This window comes from Panthera tigris, chromosome F3, assembly GCF_018350195.1.
Source record: "Panthera tigris isolate Pti1 chromosome F3, P.tigris_Pti1_mat1.1, whole genome shotgun sequence".
Taxonomy (NCBI): domain Eukaryota; kingdom Metazoa; phylum Chordata; class Mammalia; order Carnivora; family Felidae; genus Panthera; species Panthera tigris.
This window is the reverse complement of record NC_056678.1, coordinates 59,515,604-59,537,798: the sequence shown is the minus strand read 5'-3', so window position 1 is coordinate 59,537,798 and position 22,195 is coordinate 59,515,604. Positions and strand designations below refer to the sequence as shown.

General features: G+C 38.7%; 1 protein-coding gene across 10 annotated transcripts in view; it reads right to left on the bottom strand.

Annotated features, from left to right (window-relative positions):
* MIA3 (MIA SH3 domain ER export factor 3) overlaps nt 1-22,195 on the bottom strand; it is a 54,346-nt gene that overhangs the window by 13,500 nt on the left and 18,651 nt on the right. For 7 of the 10 annotated variants that reach the window (XM_042976173.1, XM_042976174.1, XM_042976179.1 and 4 more), the window contains 6 exons: nt 5,396-5,527; nt 2,764-2,785; nt 1,948-2,036; nt 1,616-1,693; nt 1,422-1,532; nt 124-195 (listed from right to left, as the gene is read on the bottom strand). In XM_042976173.1, the coding sequence (XP_042832107.1) occupies nt 124-195; nt 1,422-1,532; nt 1,616-1,693; nt 1,948-2,036; nt 2,764-2,785; nt 5,396-5,527 (504 nt within the window). Of the gene's footprint in view, nt 1-123; nt 196-1,421; nt 1,533-1,615; nt 1,694-1,947; nt 2,037-2,763; nt 2,786-5,395; nt 5,528-6,473; nt 6,750-22,195 lie in introns of those variants that run through there. The other 3 variants (XM_042976182.1, XM_015535693.2, XM_042976178.1) reach the window with 3 other exon arrangements.

The following is a 22,195-nucleotide window of genomic DNA, read 5'->3' as shown; positions in this document are numbered from 1 at the left end:
GTTACACTTTCTCAATTAGACATCATATAGTTTTCATTTATTGCATATCCTAACAAAAATCAAATGTCTGCTCCTCAACAAAACTAAGGCACGCAATCCTGCAGAAATTACAGACAGCTTTACCTCTGAAAATTCGGAGGCATTCACTGAAATAACATCCTTTAACTTCTCTATAGACTTCTTGTTTTCCAGAATCTGCCATGTGGAAAAAGAACACACACAAAAAAAATGTAGTAGAATTTTAGTAGAAGAGTGGGATATATGCTAAAAAGATAAAACATCATTCCAGGGCCATCCCCTACTTCTCAGGTAAAAGCAGGTGATTCACTTTCAGCCGAGGAGAAAAGTCAAGAAGGTAAAGAGGTAAGGAAAGAAAAAAATAATCGGAGTTCTATCACATGCCATCCACAACCTTCCTGACTGTGAGATAACGTGGTAGATGACCAGACCAAAAAGGGGAAAGAAAAAAAGAAAGAAAAAACAAACTTTCACGTAATCTAGTTCAAATCAATGGTTTTTCCTATTGGTAGGGGAAAAAAAATCCCCAAGGTCACTTTAAAAATTCTCTTGGGGCACCTGGGTGGCTCAGTTGGTTAAGCATCCGACTTCCACTCAGGTCATGATCTCGCAGTTCGTGAGTTTCAGCCCCACGTCGGGCTCTGTGCTGACAGCTCAGGCTGGATTCTGTGTCTCACTCTCTGCCCCTCCCCTGCTTGTGCGCTCTCTCTCAAAAATAAACTTTAAAAAAAAAATTAAAAATCCTCCTGCCTGAACTGAAAAATGGTTGGCCTTGAGGCAGAATACAAAAATAAATCTCACTTATAGAATTCCAAATAATTTGTGAAGATACTGCCTCCTCAAGGAGGTGGTGCCTACTCTTCAGGCTCTCGGCTGGGGGCCGCGTGCAGTCCCTTCCTTCCAAAGAGAACAGCACACCAAGAGTGGGAACCGGTGAATAGAGCGGAGAAAGCTGGCAAATACCGGATCAACCCGGTGCACAAGCTCGACTGGGTGTACCGTGTATGGGAACCCCCTAGACCAGCACTGCAACCTTTCTGAAATTCTAAAAACTGTTCTAAAAGGCTTGTTTTAAAAAGGATCATGCAAAACAAAAAAAAAAGTACTAGAACTGTTCGACTGGGCTACGGTTTCTTAGTTGTTCCATATGTTTCAGAGGGCAGAGCCAAGCAATACGAAAATTATCCAGGGCTAAGAACACAAATACTTCTTAGAGCCATAAAAATAACAACTTGTGGTACTAGCATTTAAGATTCTATGAAGACGGATGGGTGCGGGTTCAACTTCCCTGACTCCCACTCTTCCTTTAGTTAAAGCGTGGGAAAATGCAGAGTTGAATTCACCCGCCCCTACATGGCAGTTAGAAAGCAAAATCACAGTAATGCTTTGCAGCAAAACTTTACCAAGTCCTGATTCTTTGCATTCTGTTCTCTCTCGGATTCTAACATAACACGCAGATTTTTTGCTGTATCATCCAGAAGTTCATTCGTTTCTTCAAGTTTCTTGATTTTATCCTATTAACAGACATTAATAGTAATTACTCACTATTTTTCTTTTGTTTTCAGGATGTAATCTCAAAAAGAGAAGGGATTTTTACCTTAAATTTAACTGCTTCATCAGACAGAATCATATTCTGTTTCTTGGTTTCCTGAACATGTTTCTTTGATTCCTTGATCTATAGAAAATAAAGCACTCAGAATTAAGAAATGTAAATCACAGTGCTATCCAAACATACCTCTGAGTAGGTAACCCCTTAGAGAAGAAAACAATACTTTACACATAGGATGACTACTTCCAATTTGGATGGTTTGCAGGAAATAATGAAATTTTAAAATAACCATAGTAACTGAACTATGATACAGGAAGAAATAGTCCAAGCTGGAATCATGAGGGAATATACTGAAATAAATACTGAAAGAATAATTATACCTTCTGTTCATAATTTGACAATTTTTGTACAAGTTCTGCATTTTCTTTCGTGATATTCTTCAACTTCTCAGAAATCTGCTGTTCAGTGACTAGAAGGGAGGGGAAATCCATAAGATTACTATGATCACTAAATAAAACTGAATTACCCAATGTAACAGCAGTATGCTACCTAGCACTATGAAGGAAAAGGACTCCCGAACATAACTATTATGCCCTTAAAAAAGCAATCTGTAGCTGACAGCAATAAGGGTATAAAAACACTACTAAAATTTAAGAAAAATATGATAAGGACCTTTATTTCAATGAGAAACTCCAATTTAAATTTATTTCAAAGATAGGAAGTAGAATAAAATACTTTAGCTTGATATCCTTCCCTTTATGAAGTACCTTTCTTCTTAGTAAATGTGATCATTTTGGATACATGTCATTTGCAAAAAGAAAGAGACAATAAACATAAGCACGTAGATTTACATCTCTAGTCCTCAAATTACCTTCCTAAGTAAATGTATAGTGTTGGTTACACCGTTAGCACAGGAATACTGTTCACATTGACACGTCTGCCCCAAATCTAACTAGTCATCTTCTTCCTACTCCCACAATTTGTCCCATCTCATCTCCTGTTTCATTTGGTGGCATCACCAACTATTGTGTCATCCAAGCTAGCAACCTGGATTAGTAAAATGTTCAGGAGTGAATAAATCAATCAGACATCAGAAGTCATTGTTATCTACTTCTAGCTTACATACAGAATCAACTCAGATCAAACACCAATACTGGGGGAAGAGTACAAGTAACAAAATAAGCCTAAATATTTACCTTGATATACTCTATTCTTTACCTAGAAGAAAAAAAAATTAGATGTCAAAACGTTAATAGAAATATTATAGTATTATATAATATTACAGAAATAATATATACAAGTCAAATCATAACTAAATGAAAATTTAATAACAGGTTCAAAATAATAATCTGTAAGATTAAAAGTAACAAAAGGTTAAAAAGCATTTCAAATCTAATTGGTAGTGATACCTCATAGTTTCTGATAAATAAAAGCACTAAAGTGAATACCTCATTTTGCAACTAAAGGTATTTTTATCTATTAAAAGAGCACCGATCTTATTAAATAAGCACTTAACATTAATAGTGGAAATGGGTCTTTTCATATTAAATACACTAATGCTTCTTTTACCTGAAATCATTCATTTGACAACCCCAAACAGCCAGAATGAGGTCTAGAAACAATGATCATTCAAAGAGACTCTCAGGAAACAAGATTAAAGGCATAATCTTTGTACTAAGATAACGTCTCTTTCTCTCACCAGAAAACATCTTAAATCCTATTAAAAGTTGGCAACTGGATGGGGCACCTGGGTGGCTCAGTCAGTTGAGTGTCCAACTTTGGCTCAGGTCATGATCTCACAGTTCATGACTTTGGGCCCCACATTTGGCTCTGTGCTGTCAGCACAGAGCCCGCTTCAGATCCTCTGTCCTCCTCTCTCTCGCTGCCCCTCCCCAACTTGCATGCTCTCTCTCAAAAATCAATAAACGTTACAAAAAAAAAAAAAAAAAAAAGGTTGGCAATTGGCTGAGTTTTAGAAATCTAATAAACTAGATCATCTCATTTTCCCAAATCTTTAAACACAGTGGTCCTCAACCTAAAAGGGAAAGAAGACTGCTAGAGGAAAATTCACGAACAAGAGAAATGACAACTAACCTCTACCTCATCTCTAAAGACAGCATTGAAGTACAGGGTTATAAAATCTAAGCGATACTCAATTTGTTTTAAATTGTATCACCGAATGTCTTTGTGACCCAGAATTTATGTCCACATTCAAAAGTTACAAAATGGTAATGAGATACCCAAATCAGTCCATAAATCATCCATGATATCTAAGTATCTAACACCACTTCTAACAATGTCATTATAGGAAAATGCAGTCCGAGTTCCAACATGGAAAGAAATCGCTGTTTCTCTAATGTCACAGCCTTGCTAATGAGAGACTAAGCTTCTTTTGCACCAGATTTCTTTTTCACCCAGATCAGCAGGCAGGAGGAGGCAGGGAAGAAGCAAGAACCAAGCAAATTAAGAGCAGGGCCCACGGTTCCAAAGTCAAACATAAAGGCTGAGAAGCAGCAGTTAGGACATAAAGCCCGCCTCACCCTGTGAAAATGTAAACAGGTTTTAGGATTTTTTAGATGGGAGAAACAAGAGTGGGAAACAAAAAAAATTTTCACCTTTTCCCCCTTCCACTCATCCTTTCTATGCTCCCTTTCTCCTCTCATCTGAGGAAAAGTCCTGTGAGGTTAAAAGACTCTTCACAGGAATCCAGGCAAAAGACCTTTCTTTTTAAGTGACTTTACCACCACTTGTGCAACGAGAGAACAATGAATAAGTATTTCTCTGGATACTAACATAATCTGTATTTCTAAATAAAAAGATATTCTATGGGCACAATTAACACATGACCAAATCAGAAAATCTGTGAAACAGATACAATTGGAAAAAGACTGAAAAATTACCTAGTGTCCTAGATACAAATATTTGTTTTACTATTTTCTTGTTTTGTAGCATTTTTTGTTTGTACCTGTATTTATATAATATACATTTATCTATACTTTAAGGTCTTGATTTCTTCTTTTTTCCACTTAATATTAAACTGGGAGCATTTTCTAGGCTCCAGTGTCTTTGAAATACATACAGTTAGAGTTACCTAGTATCCCATTATACGGATATACAAGAATTGAACAATTCCCCTACTATGAATCGTTTAGTTTGTACCAAGTTTTCACTCTAATAGTGTTCCATTGAACACCCTTACACAAGATTTTTAATGCATGACTAGTTATTTCCTTAGAATACATTATAAGACATGACAATATATTATAATAAAAGGATATAAAAATGTTAAGGATTCTGATATATAGTATTTAAGTGCTTTTCAAGATAGCTGTAAAAGTTCCCAATTCATTAGAAATGTACAGGGGCACCTGGGTGGCTTAGTTGGTTAAGTGTCCAACTTCAGCTCAGGTCATGATCTCGCGGTCTGTGAGTTCGAGCCCTGCGTCGGGCTCTGGGCTGATGGCTCAGAGCCTGGAGCCTGCTTCCAATTCTGTGTCTCCCTCTCTCTCTCCGCCCCTCCCCCCACTCACACTCTGTCTCTCTCTCTCAAAAATAAACATTAAAAAAAAAAGTTTTAAAAAAAAAGGTATATAAGTGCTCAAGTAGGTATACATACACTTAACCTTTAGATTTTTACCTAAGATTCATAAATTGAAGTTTTCCCATTAAGTCTTTGCTAACAAAGATTACACTGAATTATTTCACAAGATTAATTTAGATTATAAGCATTTGTGTTCATGTTAGTAACTGAAGAAAAAAACAAAAGGGCCAGTGATTATAAAATATCCTTTGTCTTGATGAGTCAAGGCGTAAGTTTAATTTACTCACAACAAGGACAGTTCTCCAGAAGAAAATGGCAAATGACACAATTCCCAAGAAGGCTGTGATAAGTACAGGCTTCCATGGCAATCCATAAAAATCAGGCCCAGGCTGAACATCATCAGGCAATGTAGCAACCAACTGAAACAGAAATATTAGAAATAGCAAACCATGAGGAAATTTACAATAGAGCAGTCACAAAGAGTCATCCACGGAAATTCTAAATGAACCTCCATGAGAAAACTTCTCCATCAAAAATCTTCAGTCGCTTCCACTGCTTCAAGAAAGCTGGGATACTGGCAGCCCATTTCTTGTTTGGCATGAAGTGTTTCTGAATATCACGAAGCTAAATGTCTTTAAGCTGAACATGTATTTCCACTTTACAATAGGTCTCACCACATCATGTTGTCTAAGACCTGTCTAGAATCTCTGGATCATACTTTCCTCCTAGCTAATTTTTATGAGTTAAAAAGCCACACGAAACAAAAAATTGAACACCCTAGAGAAATCATCACCTTTTGTGGCTGCAAATAAAACCAAAATGATAATGAATAACACAAATGTTTTTCCTCTAAGATTTTAAATCTTAATTCTCTTCTATTCTTATATAAAAACAAATGCTGAGTAAGCTCAGACAGCTCCTGATAACTGGTCTAGACTGCTCTGATTAACCATCTTCTACATAACCCAAAGCCTTTCATTTAAATGTTTCCTGGAATACAATTGTTAAACACCTGCCGGCTTCTACACTTTGACTGCCCTCTACGAACACACAAGCAGCTATCATACCGGCCCCATTCCCCAACAGTGCCGGGATCGCTGGAAAAGGACCGGAAGAAATCGTGACCGCATATGAGAAAGTAACACAATGCCCGGTACAATTTAAGCAATCAATAACAAATGAGCAAGTGACGAAACCTCAAACACACTCCCCCTTTCCTCTCTAAACAGCACTACAACGCCTCGCCTGCCTCGGGCCTGACCCCACTCCATTTCTCCCTCCCCCGGTCAGCGCTCCCACTCCGCTCAGAACTCGTCTACCCGCCTGCCAGAGCTGGGGTCCCTCCCTGGGAGCGGGGACCGTCACCTCCAGTAGCTTGGCTATGAGGGCTGCGTAGAGCACCGACAGGGGTCCCAGAAGTTCCGGGTCCCCCGGGGAAGCGGTGACAGAAGGCACAGTGGCAGGAACTGAATCCATTGTGTGGGGATGGCCGAGCAGAGGCGACGTTTCCCCGTGAACAGCACTGGGACCCCCTCCCCTCTTTCACCGCTTCCTCCTTCGGAAAGGAGCCGGCTGAGGAGGCAGACACTGGGAGTGAACTTCGCCTTCCCCCCCGCCGCTGGCACTTTCCCCCAACGCCTCCTGGAAAACACGTCATCAGACACTGCCCGTGAGAGGCCGTATAGGCGCCTACGGAGGCCGGCCCGCAGTGGGCGGGGCCACAGCGGCACAAACCAATGGCGGAGCGAGGCAGCGAAGAGCGAACAGACCTGCGCGGAAGAAGAGGGAGGCGTGGCCGATGGACGCTCACCTGCCACAGGAACTGGGGGAGACCGCCTGATTTAAAGGGCCCCGGGGGCTATGAGGAGGAGCAGGGGCTGGGGACAGACCCGCCACTCACGCCCCTCAGCCACTCACGCCCCTCAGTGCCGGTCTTGTGTCACTGCGTGCCGGGACCGCAACCGCACGCATCTGTCCTACAGCCCACGCGGGAGAGCAGCCTCTCCCACCCCCTAGTAAGGACCGGGGCTGCGCCTCGGTCCCCTGGGCGAGGCTTCCTTCCCCGGCATCTCCAGTGCCCCGCTCAACTTGTCCCCTTCCTACGCCACGAGCTGGCCGGCCCACACTCTTGCTGATGCCCCGTAATAACGCAGCTTCTAAGGAGCCACGTCATTACGCACCATGCCAAAGGGTTCAGTTCTGGGTTCCGTACTTTACAGTGACGTGCCTTGTGGGAAAGGGTAAGGATTATGTATAAACTCCTTCTAAAAGTCGTAGAAAGTGGGGACATTTACCCTGGAGGGAAAATGATGTTTGCAAATCTTTAAAGGTACATCTTCAAGTTTAATATAACGTCAATTCGGAAGAATAATCAGGAAAATTCTGAAAACGAAGAGCAATGGAGGGGAGGTGGAAAGGGAGGGGAAAGCAGGCTCTGCAATTAAAATAGTAAGTAAGGTACTGACCCAAGAATCCAGATTATGGAACAAAATAGAAAATCCAAAAATAGACCCAACTGCATTAAAAATTTGGTATATAATACGTCAGTTGGGGGGGGGGGAAGCCTTTTTAATAAGCGGTATTAGCATAACTAAATAAACCATACGGAAAATGATAAAATTGGTTTTCATAATAAGTTACAAATGATCAGACACCTGATTGTAAAAAAAAGTGAAAACAAGTACTAGGAAAAACATGGGTGAATTTCTCAATGTATTATGAACAAAACCTTTCCAATTAGGTCTCAAAATCCAAAAGATTTGCAAACAACTACTTAAAAATTAAAAAAATTTGTCCAGCCCCTGCATACAAAAAATGCAAAACAAGCAGTTTGACGATGACAACCTGAGAAAAAATATTTGCAACATTAGAGACAAAGGGTTAATATTCCTAAAATATAAACCGTACAGATAGAGAAGAAAGCAGCCAACAAACCTACAGAAAACTGGGCTGAAAATTTGAACAAACAGTTCTCAGGAAAAGACCTAGGAATAGCTCACAAGCCTATGGAAACATGCTCATACATAATAAAAGACCTACAAATTAAACCTACACTGAGATACCATTTCTTACTTATCCTGGCAAGATCTAAACATCTGACAACATACTCTGCTGGTGAGAGAATGTAGGAGAATATTCTACACATACATTGCTCATCATTACACAAGATGATACAACCTCTGTGAAAGGGAATTTAGCAACATCTCCCCAAATTACTCATGTATTTACCTTTTGATGTAACAATCTCACTTCCAAAGATCTCAAAGATACTGTGTGTACAACAAATGGTGAAAAGATAATATGCACAAAATTATGTTATCCCATCATTATTTACAGTAACAAAAGACTAGAAACAACCAAAATGTCCATCAATAGAAGAGTTGCTGAATACACTAAAGGAAACTGTGAAACTGGAAAAAAAAAAATTAATAGATTTTATATACTGCCAGAGTATGATTTCCAGAATTTTTTTTTTAAAGAAGGGGTGGAGAAAAATACATAGAATACTACTTTTATATTAGAAAGTAACAAGGGACAAATATAATATATATATATATATATATATATATGTTTTGTTTTGTTTTTTTTATGGTTCTGAGATAAAATTCACATGCAATAAGCTACACAAAGTGCAGTCTGGTATTCATATGGTGACATATGAATACACCTGTGAAACCCCGATCACATTCAAACTGCATGTACCCTTCACCTCCACAAGTCCTCTCCTCCCCTTGGTAATCCTACCTCCTGCCACTTGCTGACTGGGCCCAACCCCACCCCAAGCAGAATTTCTATAATAGTTCACATTCAGTTTTATATATGGAATACATAATACACCATGTATTCTAATTCTCTGGCTTATCTCAGCCTAACTGGAGATTCACCCATGTTGCTCCCATACATCAAAAGGTTCTCATTGCTTTTTATTGCTCAATAGCATTCCATTGTATGCATATATCACAGTTTGCTTATTTATTCAGCTGTTGATCTGAGTTTGAGGGTCCCCCCCACCCCCGCCAATTTTTGGCTTTTACAAATAGAGGGGCTATGTATATTGATATACAAGTCCTTTTATGGATGTAGAATTTATCAGGGGTACATGCTTAGCAGAGGGATGACTGGATCATTTGACATCTACTTTTTCAAGAAGCCGACAAATGGTTTTCCAAGGTGATGTGCCTTTTACACACTGCCCATCAGCAGTGTGTATTTCCAGCTCCTCCACACCTTCTCCCATACTGAGTATTTTAATTTTAATCACTTTTTAATTTTAGTCAATCTAATAAGCATATAGTGATAATTCATGGTGGTTTAAATTTGCATTTCCCTGAGAAGTAATGATGTGCATTTTTAAAATGTGCTTATTTCCTATGCACGTATCTTCTTTGGTGAAGTGTTACTTTACTGAGTTCTTATTAAGTGAGCTTTGATAGTTCTTTATATATTCCAGATAGAAGTCCTTGTTCAAGTGCATGCTTTGCAATGATTCTCTCCTACTCTGTGGCTTGTCTTTTCATTCACTTAATAGTGTATTTTGGAAAGCGTAAGTTTTTATTTTGATGAAATCCAAATTATCAAATGTTTCTTTTATGAATGAATCCTGCTTTTTGTGTCAAACCTAAGAAATCTTTGGCTTAATTTTTTTTCTAGACGTTGTATAGCTTTAGGCTTTACATTCACTTCTATGAAGCGTTTTGAGTTAATTTAGGTTTGACTGAGGTATGGTTTGGTTTTTTGCACAGGGATATTTACAATGGTTCTAGTACTGTTTGTTGAACAGACTTCTCTTTCTCCACTCTGTCTCTCCTCCTTTGTCTGAAGCCCACTGCCAGGTGGTAGGGATCTGCTTCTGGATTGTCTATTCTCTGTTCCAATAATCTTTTTGTCTCTCTTTACACTGATACCATGCTCTCCTAATTACCACAGCTTTATTCTAAGTCTTGAAATCAGGTCATGTTTATGCTGTTCTAGGCCCCTTGAATTTTCCATATGAATTGTACAATCAGCTTGTTGTTTTCTAAAAAAAAAAAAAAAATCCCGGTGAGACTTTGATCAGGATTACGTTGACTCTGGGGATCACACACGGGAGCTTAATATTTGATATACCGTTTGTCGCAGTGACAATATGATAGCATAACAATATTTAGTCTTCTCTTGAACAATGTATATCTGTCCGTGCATTTAGGTCTTCAATTAATATCAGCAATATTTTATAGTTTTCAACTATAGGTCTCACAGTTTTACCAGATTTATCCTTGAGCAATTCATATTTTTTGATGCTATTTTGCACTGAAAGGTTTTTTTCAATTTCAATTTCCAATTGTCTGCTACAATTTTACTCCTTCCTTCCCAACCCGTATGCTTTACTTCTTTTTCTTGCTTTAGCACACTGGTCATTGCCTCACTGTGCCCCACTATAATGCTAAACAGGTGTGGTGAGAGTGAACATCCTTGTTTTGTTTCTGATCACAAGGGGAAGCATTTAATTATTCACCATTAAGTATGACGTTAGTTGTGAGTTTTTCATAGAGGCTATTTTAAGCCCCTGTCTATTCCTAGTTTGCTGATTACTTCTTTTTTTTAATATCTGTAATCAACACTGGATTTGTTCAAATTCTTTTTCTGTGCCTGTAGAGCAGAACATTTGGAAGTTATTTTTAAAACGTGTTAATATGTGACTTACATTGATTGATTTTCTAATGTTAAATGAACCTTGCATTCTTGGGATAAGCCATACTTGGTCATTATGTATTATCATTTTTATAGATTATTGGGCTTGATTTGCTACAATTTTATTTAGAATTTTTGTGCCTATGCTCATGAGAGATACTGGTCTGTGGTTTTCTTTTTTTGTTATATCTTGGTCTGGTTTGAACTGTGATGTATTTTCTCATCTTCAATTCTCTAGAAGAGTTTATATAGAATTAATACTATTTCTTCCTAATATGTTTAACTGAATTCACCAGTGAAGCCATCTGGACCTGGAGTTTTCTTAGCAGAAAGGTTTTTAACAATAAATGCAATTTCTTTAATAGCCCTAAGGCTTGAGTAGGCTTTTGCAATCTGTGTCTTAGATGGAATTTCTTCACCTCATCTAAACTATCAAATAAACATAAATTATTCATAACATTCCCTTTTACTGTTTTAATTTCTGTAGAATCTGTAGTGATGTCCCTGTGTGATTGCAGATCTTGGTAGTTTGTGTTTCCTCTTTTATTTCCCTGATCACTGGCTAGTGGTTAATCAATTTTATTAATCTCAAAGAACCAGCTTTTGTTTTCATTGGCTTTCCTTTTATTTTCTATTGAGTTATGCTCTTTATTTCTTGTCTTCTGCTTCTTGAGGATCAAAATGCTCTTCTTTTTCTACTCTCTTATAGTACAAACTGAGGTCACTAATCTGAGATCTTTCTTTTTTTCTAATATATGGTGCTATAAATTTCCAAGTAATGCTTTACTGTTATTGCACAAACTTGATATGCTGTTTTCATTTTCATTCTGCTCAAAATACTGATTTCCCTCTTCTTTAACCCAGAAGTTATTCAGAATTATGTCAGTTGGTTTCCAAATATTTGGAAATTTTCGAGAGATCTTTCTGTTACTGCTTTCTAACTCAGATTTTTTACCATGTCCAGAAAACATACTTTGTATGATATGAATCTTTTTTATTTTTTGAGATTCGGTTTATGACCCAGAATATGATTTATCTTGGTAGATGCTCCATGTGCACTCAAAAAGCATATATATTCTGCTCTTCTGGGATGTTCTATAAATGTCCATCAGGTCAAGTTGGTTAACAATGTTGTTCACATCTTCTAGAACCTTATTCACATTGTCTATTCTAACAACTACTTAGAGAAGGATATTGAAATCTCTAATTATAATTATACACATATATCTATTTTTCCATTCACTTCTATCAACTTTTGTTTCGTGTACTTTAGAGCTCTATTATTAGGAGTCATTGTTATGACTAATGACTACTTTATCCTAGAAAGTAACTTTCTTTATCCCTCTTATATACTTTGCTCTAGAATCTACTTTGGTATTAATACAGCCACTCTAGCTTTCACTTGACTACTATTAGCATGAGATATCTTTTTCAATCTTTTTAGTTTTAAGCTTTTTATGTCTTTTTAAAGTATGATTCCTGACGGCATCTATTTGGATCCTGCTTGTTTACCCAATCTAACCACGCCTGCCTTTGAATTGGGGTATTTAGACAAATTATATCTAATGTGATTACTTATATGATTAAGTTTAAGCCTAGGCATCTTTTTTTCTATTTATTCCATCTGTTCTTTGTTCCCTTTTTGCTCTTATTCTGGCTTCTTTCAGATCATTGAGTCTTCTTAATGATTCTAATTTCTCTCTTCTCTTGTTATTTTAGTGTTTTAGTGGTTGCTTTAGGGTTTATAGTGTATAACTTATCACAGTCCACCTTCAAGTGATACTGTACTACTTCATGTGTATAGTAACCACTTTATAAGAGTTATTACCACTTCTCCATCTCCCGACCTTCATGTTATTGTTGTCCTGTATTTTATTTTGCGTATTTTTGAAACCCTATGCTACAAGAAGTTACATTTAAATAGTAAGATGATGGTTTTATATATGTACTTATATGGCTACCATTTCTGGCACCCTTCACTCCTTTGTGTAGCTCCACTATTTCCACCTATTGCCATTTTCCTTATGCCTAAAGGTCTTCCTTGAACATTTCTCAAGGCACAAGTGTGCCAGTGAATTCATTCAGGTCTTGTACATTGGAAAAAAAAAATCTTCATTTAATCTTTGCTTTACAGAATTATCTTCCTTGGTATGATAAGTCAACAATATTGTTCTTCAAGTATATTAAGAGATTTTATTCTACTGTATTCTGCCATGCGTTCTGATAAGAAATCTTGATGTCAACCTTATCTTAATCCTTCTCTATGTAAAGTGTCTTTTTTTTCTCTGCTTTTAAGATTGCTATTTATCAGGTATTTTTGAGCAATTTGATTATGATATACCTCAGTGCAGTTTTCTTCATGCTTCTTATGTTTGGGTTTCATTGAACTTCTTGAATATGTGGATCTATACCTTTCATGAATTTTAGAAATTTGCAACCATTATGTCTTTAAATCTTTCTGAACACCTCTTCAATCCTGTCCTCCAGTGATTCCAGTTCCATTTACTAGGCTGCTTGAAAGTGTCCCACAGCTCACAGGTAATCTGATGAGTTTTCTTGAGTCTTTTTTCCCTATGTATTTCATATAGAATAGCTTCTAATGCTAGGTCTTCAAGTTCACTAGTCTTATCACCTACAATGTCTGATCCAGCACAACTTCCACCCAGTATATTTATCATCTCTGTCACTGTAGTTTTCAAATCCAGAAGTTTGATTTGGGTCCTTTTAAAAAAAACATCTTTTATGTCTCTACTTAACTTTTTTAACATCCAAAATATAGTAATAAAACCTATTTTAATATCCTTGCTTAATTCTAACATCTCTGGTAGTTCTTGGTTGGATAGGCTGATTTTTCTCCTCATCATGGTTTCTATTCTCTTGCCTCTTTGCATGACTAGTAATCCCTGACTGGATGCCACACATCATGAACAAATGTGATGGCTACTTTTATGTGTCAACTTGAGTGGTTATGGGGCACCCAAATTAAACCTTAATTTTTGTGCTTTTGAGGATGTTTCCAGATGAGATTAGCAGTTGAATCGATTCACTCAGTAAAGTAGACTGCCCTTCCCAATATGGGTAGGCATCATCCAATCCACTGAGGGCCTGAAAAGAGCAAAATGCAAAAGGAATTCACCCCTTTCTCTGGGATTGCTTGAGCTAGGACATCATTCTTCTTCTACCCTTGCTACTCCTGGTTCTCAGGCCTTCAGACCTGACTAGCATCTACACCATCAGCTCCCTTTGGGACTCAACCTGAATTACACCACTGGCTTTCCTGGGTCTCCAGTTTGTAGACAGCAGACTGTGGGACTCCTCAGCCTCCATTTGTGCGTTTGTCAATTCCTTATAAAAAACCTCTTCTACCTATGTGTGTGGCTGTGTGTGGGTGTCCCCTATTGTGGCACAGAAGTGAGAACCTGGAGTTGAGGAGACGGAGCTGAAAGTCCAGGGAAAGCAAGGCAGCTAAAATTCACAGGGCTGAGTACCAAGAGGAGGCATGGGGTGGGGTGAGAGAGCGAACACTCAGGGGATCCATGAAAGGTCCCCTTTGAGAATTCATCGGCACATGAGGTTGACAAAGTTACTCAACATCAGAGAAACTATCCAGTTGTTCCCAGGGAACAGTTCCTGACATAGGGCCAAGAATAGTACCTTATGATTCTAGGAGACCTGGATGAAGTACGCAGAAGGGTCTCAACTCAGACTAAATGCTGCTCGTACCTCGCCTAACAAACCTGAAACTCCAAGACACCAAAGAACCAAACTATTTCCTGGTTATTTACCTGAACAAACAGAACAAAGCTCAAGAATGTTGTATTAGTCAAGGTTCTCTAGAGAAACACAACCTGGGACTCTTTCAGTGCAGTGAGCAGGCACAATTGTAGAGCTCACGGCACTTGTTCCCGATTTTTTGGGAATCACTGTCCTTTGTTACCTGAAGCCCAGTGATTTGAAAATGGCTTCATTAATTTTGTCTGATTTTTTTTTTCTCTCCAGTTGTTTCAGTGACGGTAAAGCCAGTATCTCTAAATCTATCTTGGCTGAATGTGGAAATCATGCGATTTTTTTGGATTTTTTTTAATGTTTATTATTTTTGAGAGAGAAAGAGAGAGAGAACAAGCAAGGAAGGGGCAGAGAGAGAGGGAGACGTAAAATCAGAAGCAGGTTCCAGGCTCTGAGCTGTCAGCACAAAGCCTGATGCAGGGCTCGAACTCACAGACTGTGAGATTATGACCTGAACTGTAGTCGGCCACCCAACCGACTGAGCCACCCAGGCACCGCCCCCCCTTGTGCTTATTTTTTAATGATAAGATAATGAAATTAATTTTAAAAATTATCCATAGAGGAGGGTAACAACAGGTTCAGTGGACCTGGGACAAAACCTTGACTTCTCCAGAGCATTTGTTTTATAAATTGGCTTTGGATCTTATAAATATGTTAGATACTTGTAAAACAAAACAAACAAATACATTTAAAAGCAATCCCTAAAAAGTGAAAGCAAAAATGAAACAATTAACCTAACTGTATCAAGTTGATGGCAGGATGACAGAAAGGAATTATTTCAAGTATGCACTAGTGGGATATAGCTGAAAAATATCCTGAAAACATTTTCAATAATATATCGTGGGTGGCAGTGTTGGTATTGGTGTTTTTAATATTGTTGTATGACTACTGTAAAATGAAGTAAATATGTTGACATCATTGAAAACTGGGATTTCCGACACTGGAGAAAGAAAATACATGTGTAAGATAGATGAGGTTAAGTAAAATCCCTCTAGCATCCTGATTTTATTTTGGGAGTATCCATATGGAACCAAGATGAATACTGAAACACACAAAAAACTCCATGTCTTTCTTAGCCTTGCCCTCTGAAAAGGCCTAGAAATCCCAACTCAAAAGAAATAAGCATCTTCATATCCAGAATGCAGCTTTTAAATTACTATTTCCCATTCAAAGAAATCAGGGGCTCCTTAAAGAAATAACTCCTTCAAGGTGCAGGCAGGAAATGTAGAGGATTAGAACACTCTGTCACACTAGAAAGCAAGGAAGGTGTCAGTGACCACTGAGTGGTGTCCAAAAGGCTCCGAAGCCAAGCTGAAGAGGCTCCCACTAGCCAAAAGTGGGAGAAATTGAGCACTGGTAAGAATAAGAACTACAGTGGATTGAAACACACCAACTATTTTCAAATTCATGACATTGTAATAATCATTAGAATAGAGTTAGAAGAAGTACACCAAAAAACCCCTCTGGACATCTCTGGATGAAGCCAGGAAACCAAGCCATTATTTTGGAAACTATTTAAATAGAAAGAATCAAATATTTATACTATACAAAGTAAATCTCAGTGTAAACAATACTTGACTATGTTTCTTTTTGAAGAAATATCCCAGCCTTTAAATGAAGCAGCAACAATATAATCACCATCTCACCATTTTATGCTTGATCTTAGCCAAAAGGGTGAGAAGCAATCCCCTATCACCATTTTGCACCATAATATATTAACAGACTTAGTCAATGTCACCAATGACTAGTGACATCAAAAGTAGAGGGACATCCAGGGATGTTGCCTCGGTGGCTCAGTTGGTTGAGTTTCCAACTTCGGCTCAGGTCATGATCTCGCAGTCTGTGAGTTCGAGCCCTGCGCTGGGCTCTGTGCTGACAGCTCAGAGCCTGGACCTGCTTCAGATTCCGTGTCTCACTCTCTCTCTGCCCCTCCCCCACTCATGCTTTGTCTCTCTCTCTCTCTCTCTCTCTCCCTCAAAAATAAACATTAAAAAAAATTAAAAAACAAAAAGTAGAGGGACATCTATACATTAGATGCCTCCTGCTGAAAGCAAACATCTCCTGTTAAGTATCCTTGCCAATCAATATTGAAACTGAATCGGACTACCAATTCCCAGCAAATACAAAGAGTCAGAGAAACATGTTCAGTTACACTGGGGAATGTAGTTAGCAAAATGCAGAACACGATATAGCCCCTAGAGGCCAAACAAACCGTTTCTTCAATGAATACATTCCAACAACAACAAACAAAAGGAGAAAATCTATAGGCAGAGGAAAGGGTATACTTGCCCTCCCACTGAAATAACTAGAAAACTGGACAAAACACATGAAAAACACAATTTTCAGGTGGAGAACAACAGGCCGCACACAACCGTGACCCCTGAAGGAAGGGAAAACAAGGAGGTGAGCCTGCTGGTCAACCAGCTTCCTGCCTGGAGACACATTCTCACCTCAGCACAGGGAGAAGCCTCACAGAGCCCACCAATCTCCCTGAAGAGGAGAAGGCCAGAGTTCAGGGAGACCGAGGTTACTGAAATGTGCAGGGAAAGGTACCACAAAGACGGGGGCTACAAAGAAAAAGAGTTCCTGAAATCCGTGAAGGGGTTTCCTTCAGTCTTTGCTGAATTTGAAGCAGATCTGCCTAAGGTAAGATTCTCTAAGGACAGGCAAAAAAAAAAAACCCTCAGATGAAAAGAATAGCTGCCACCATTCTGAAAGCTGAACAAATCCCAGAGTTCTACACAGGCATGGGAAGCAAATTGCGCTCCAGTCAGTTAGAGTGACCTGACATTGCCTGGCATTCAGTAGATTCCAGAAGAATCACGCCTTAGGAGTAGGGCTATACTACCTCTAGAGTCAAGGCAACTATATACACAATCTTAAAAAAGTCTTAAAAATAAGACTAGAAAGGATCAAGCTGGTCCACAAGTAACAACTGTCTAGCAAAGCAAACCTCAACATTTTAAAAAAGTCACTAAAAACCAGGCGCTCAACAATGTAACATTCACAGCACCTGGCACCCAGCAACAACAAGGAATCACTGGAATCACTATGTGTAAAAAAAGCAGGAAAGTAGGTCGACATGTAAAAAAAAAACCAAAAAACAAAAAACACCCACAGGAATATCCCATGAGTAGGAGACAAATCAATCTGTAAAAACAGACCAAGAGGGGCGCCTGGGTGGCTCAGACAGTTAAGCATCTGACTCTTGATTTCAGCTCAGGTCAGGGTCTCACAATTCATGGGATTGAACCCTGAGTCAGGCTCTGTGCTAACAGCACAGAGCCTTGCTTAGGATTCTCTCTCCCTCTCTGCCCCTCCCCTGCTCATGGTCTTTTTTTTCCTCTCTCTCTCTCTAAAGAAAAAGAAAAAAGAAAAGAAAAAAACAAAACAAAACAAGAAATTGCAACAGAGATGACAATTGGCTTGAAAAAATTTCTTTATTTTTTTCTGAAAAAATTTGAAAAGAATATTTTGAAGTTGACCTTGGCCATACTGACAAAAGGTGGAAGATATAAACAGAACCAAGTAGAACATTCAGAGCTGAAAATTAAACTACCAGAAATGAAAAATTCACTTGATGGGCTGAACCACAGATTAGATACTATGAAAGATGAATGAGGAGGCAGCACCTGCTGGCTCAGTCCGTCGAGCGTCACTCTTCTTGGTTTTGGCTCAGGTCATGGTCTCTCTCATGGGATCAAGTCCCGTGTCAGGCTTAATCACTGAGCCTGCTTAGGATTCTCTCTCTCTGTCCCTCCTTTCGTGTTTTCTCTCTCTCTCAGCATAAACTAATAAACTTTAAAAATTAAAAAAAAATTTTTTTTTAAAGATCAATGACCATGAAGACAGCAATAGGAATACCTAAACTGAAGCAAAGACCTAGAAAGCTGGAAAACAACAGAAAAGAACAGGGCCTCAGTGACCTGTGGAACTACATGAAGTGGTCTAACTTACGTGTAATTGGAGTCCCAGAAGGAAAGGCAAGAGAGGAGGGAAACAAAAAAATCTAAAGAAATAATGTGAAGACTCATCAAACTGTCCAGAGCAAGAGTGAATTTTACTAAAGGTAATTATGTTTCATTAACCTGACTTTTCTGAAAGGTGTTTATTCACAGATGACATAATCACCTATCTACACAGAGAATCCTATGAAATCTACAAAAAAAGGTCCTAGAACTAATAAATTCAATAAGGTTTGAAGATACAAATATACAAAACCAGTTGTGTTTCTATGTATCAGCACAAAACAATGGTAAATGACATGTAAGAAAAACACAATTTTACATCAAAAACCATAAAATACAAAGGCACACAAAATCTGTGTGAAACCTGTACCTGAGACCTACAAAATTCTGCTGAGAAACAAAAGATGTAAATGTGGAGATGAACTTACTTCACGGATTAGTTGCCTTAATATTTGTTGATATCGATTCTTCCGAAACGCATCTACAGATTCAACATAGTAACAAATAAAATCTCCGGAAGTTGGTTCTAAAATTTATACGGAAATGCAAAGGAACTGAAATAGCCAAAAACAATTCTTCCGATTCCGAGACCTACTATAAGGCTATACCAATCAGAAAAGTGTATTATCTTAGGATAGAAATACAGATCAATTGAACAGAGTGCAGACGGACACACAAATATGGTCGGCTGATTTCTACTCAAGGGCCAAGGTAATCGGAAGGGAAAAGAAATGCCACAGGAGCAACTGATGTCCATAGAAGAAAAATATGAAACTTGACACCATTCACAAAAATTAACTCAACACAGAACAGAGACCTGAGCATGAAAGGCATAACTATAAAACTTCTAGAAGAAAGTATGAGAAAACATTTGCATCGTTGGAAGGGCCTATGATTCCTCAGGCAGGAAATAAAATGCACTAACCATAAAAGTAAAAATTAATAAAATCGTATTCACCAAAATTACAAATTTGCTCTTCAAAAGCAACGTTAAGAAACTGAAAGGCCAAGCCATAGACTGAAAAAATTATTCATAATATATATTTGACAAAGAAGTTATAACCAAAATACATGAAGAACTCTTAGATCTTACTATTTATGAGGAAAAAAAAAAATAATTTAAGAAAGGGCAAAAGAGGTGCGCCTGGCTGGCTCAGTTGGAAGAGATGTGACTCTTGATCTCCGGGTTGTGAGTTTGAGCTCCACACTGAGTGCAGAGATTACTTAAATAAATAAACTTTAACAAGGGGGACAAAAGATCTGAAAAGCTATTTCGCACATGAACACACAACATGGTCATGTGAAAAAGTACTCATCATATATCACCAAGAAATACAATTAAAACCACAAAGAAGGGGGGTGCCTGGGTGGCTCAGTCGGTTGAGTGTCTGACTTAGGCTCGGGTCATGATCTTGTGGTTCCGTGAGTTCGACCCCACATCAGGCTCTGTGCTGACAGCTCAGAGCCTGGAGCCTGCTTAGGATTCTGTGTCTTCCTCTCTCTGCCCCTTCCCCGCTCATGCTCTGTCTCTCTCTATCTCTCAAAGATGAATAAACTTAAAAAAAAAAAAAAAAAACCCACAAAGAAGGGCGCCTGGATGGCTCAGTCAGGCATCCAACTCTTGATTTTGGCTCAGGTCATGATCTCACCATCATGGGATAAAGCCCCACGTGGGATTCTATCTCCTTCTCTCTGCCCCTCCCCACTCATGCATTTTTTCTCTCTCTCAAAATAAAAAAATGAACAAAAAAATTTTTTAAAAACCCACAAAGACATATCTACTAGAATGTCTAAAATTTATGACCGATAATATCAAATGTTAGCAAATACGTGACCAAATGGAAGTCCCATAAATTGCTATGGAAGTATAAACTGGACAGTCACTCTTGAGAATTGTTTGGCCGCTCCTTTCCAGCTAAAACAAACTTACCATGTGGCAGGGCAGTTTCACTCCTAGGTATGAGTCCATTTTATACTTATAATTCTCCAACGGGCAAACAGAACCTACAGTGAAATTCAGTGTTGCCGGGAGCCAGCAGTAAAGGAGACACACTGAGAAGGTACATGAGGAAACTCCTCTGAATGAAGGAAATGTTCCATGTCTTGGTTATGATTGTTTTAACATGAGCGAATACATTTGTTAAAACTCACTGAGCTGTATTCTTAAAATGGGTAACCTTTATCGTATGTCATTTATATCTGACTAAGGTTGATTTAAGACATATGGCAACCTTCTATAATATCTGGACCCCAGCAAGATCCTGATTTGAACAAAAATAATTTTTAAAAGTAGGAAAGGGGATTTTTAATGTGCCAAATATTGGATGATATTAAGGAATTACTGTCAACTTGGGAATAGGCCATGGATTCATTTTACAATTACTTCTGCTTTTGTATGTTTGAAACTTTCCGTGATAAAACACTTAAAAAATTAAAGCATCACTTCAAACATTCAGAGTTACTATAGAGAAAAAGAATTAGATTCTACAAGAAGGAATCACGTAAGGAAACTCTAGAGTCAATAAGAGAATGAGTGAGCCAACAGGGCCACATATGGCCCTGTAAGGTTAGGTTGTTCACACAAGGAGCTGTTGACACCCAGATCTCCTAACTACCTGCCAGGTGACTAAGAGGACATTTCTGCAATTAGTGAAGCTGGACAAGCTGCCCCCGAAGGTCCCTTCCAGCTCCAAGATTCCATCAATGGTGGATCCATGAATCTGACTTCTGGTCCAGTTTTCCTGAACAAGTCAGCACCCCAGTACTCCCCAGCCTTACCAAAGAATTATCTATACTACTTGATATTTCACAAAAACTGTTTCAAGATATTTTCCATTTTCTCAGTTTTCACATACCTGATATGCCCCTTTCTTAAACCTTTCCAAAATCAGAATCATGCTTTATACCTCTCAGAATCTTCTATTCCTAGCACAACACTCTGCACATACTGGGCCATCGAAATGCTTTCTTGACAACACCTTTGAAGTCCATGTTACTTTGTAACATTGTGCCCTTTTCCCTGGCCATTCCCGTCTGTGCCTTCTCCCACCATCCCCAAGCAGAGACCCTGTTTTATACCACATCTGTGGCCCCCAAGTGGGCCTAGAAAGGGGCTCCGTGCATATCCACAAACAAAATGAATAAAGAACTCCTTCCACATCTGGAGGCTGTTAAATTTTTGAAGTGACAATGATTCATTCTGATGATAAAATTCGAATTCTGAAACTGCCTTAATCACTGAAAATGTCATTATTCTAACTGCACAGGTCATACACACCTTTACCTGGGGGGCTGCTAACCACCACAACCATGGAGAAAGCTAAAAACTCTCCCCGGTGGCCTTTCTCCTGAATTCCCTGGGTATCCAGTGTTTTTATGCTTCCCTCTGACCATCCAAATGAGAAGCAGGCAGAGGGTGGTGAGATCCTACAAATGCCAGGCACTGCACTGAACACTTTGTTATCAAGTCATTTAATTCTTACGACAATTGCAGTAGGTATTATCAGCATTTGGAAGATGTAGGACAGCTAAACAGAGCTCAGTAATTTGCTGAAGCTTCTCAATGATGAATCTGGGATTTGAAACCAGATAATCCTGGCTCAAAACTCATGCATTTTTATGGAACGGGGCGGGGGGGGGGGGGGGAGGGGGGAATCCTCTTTC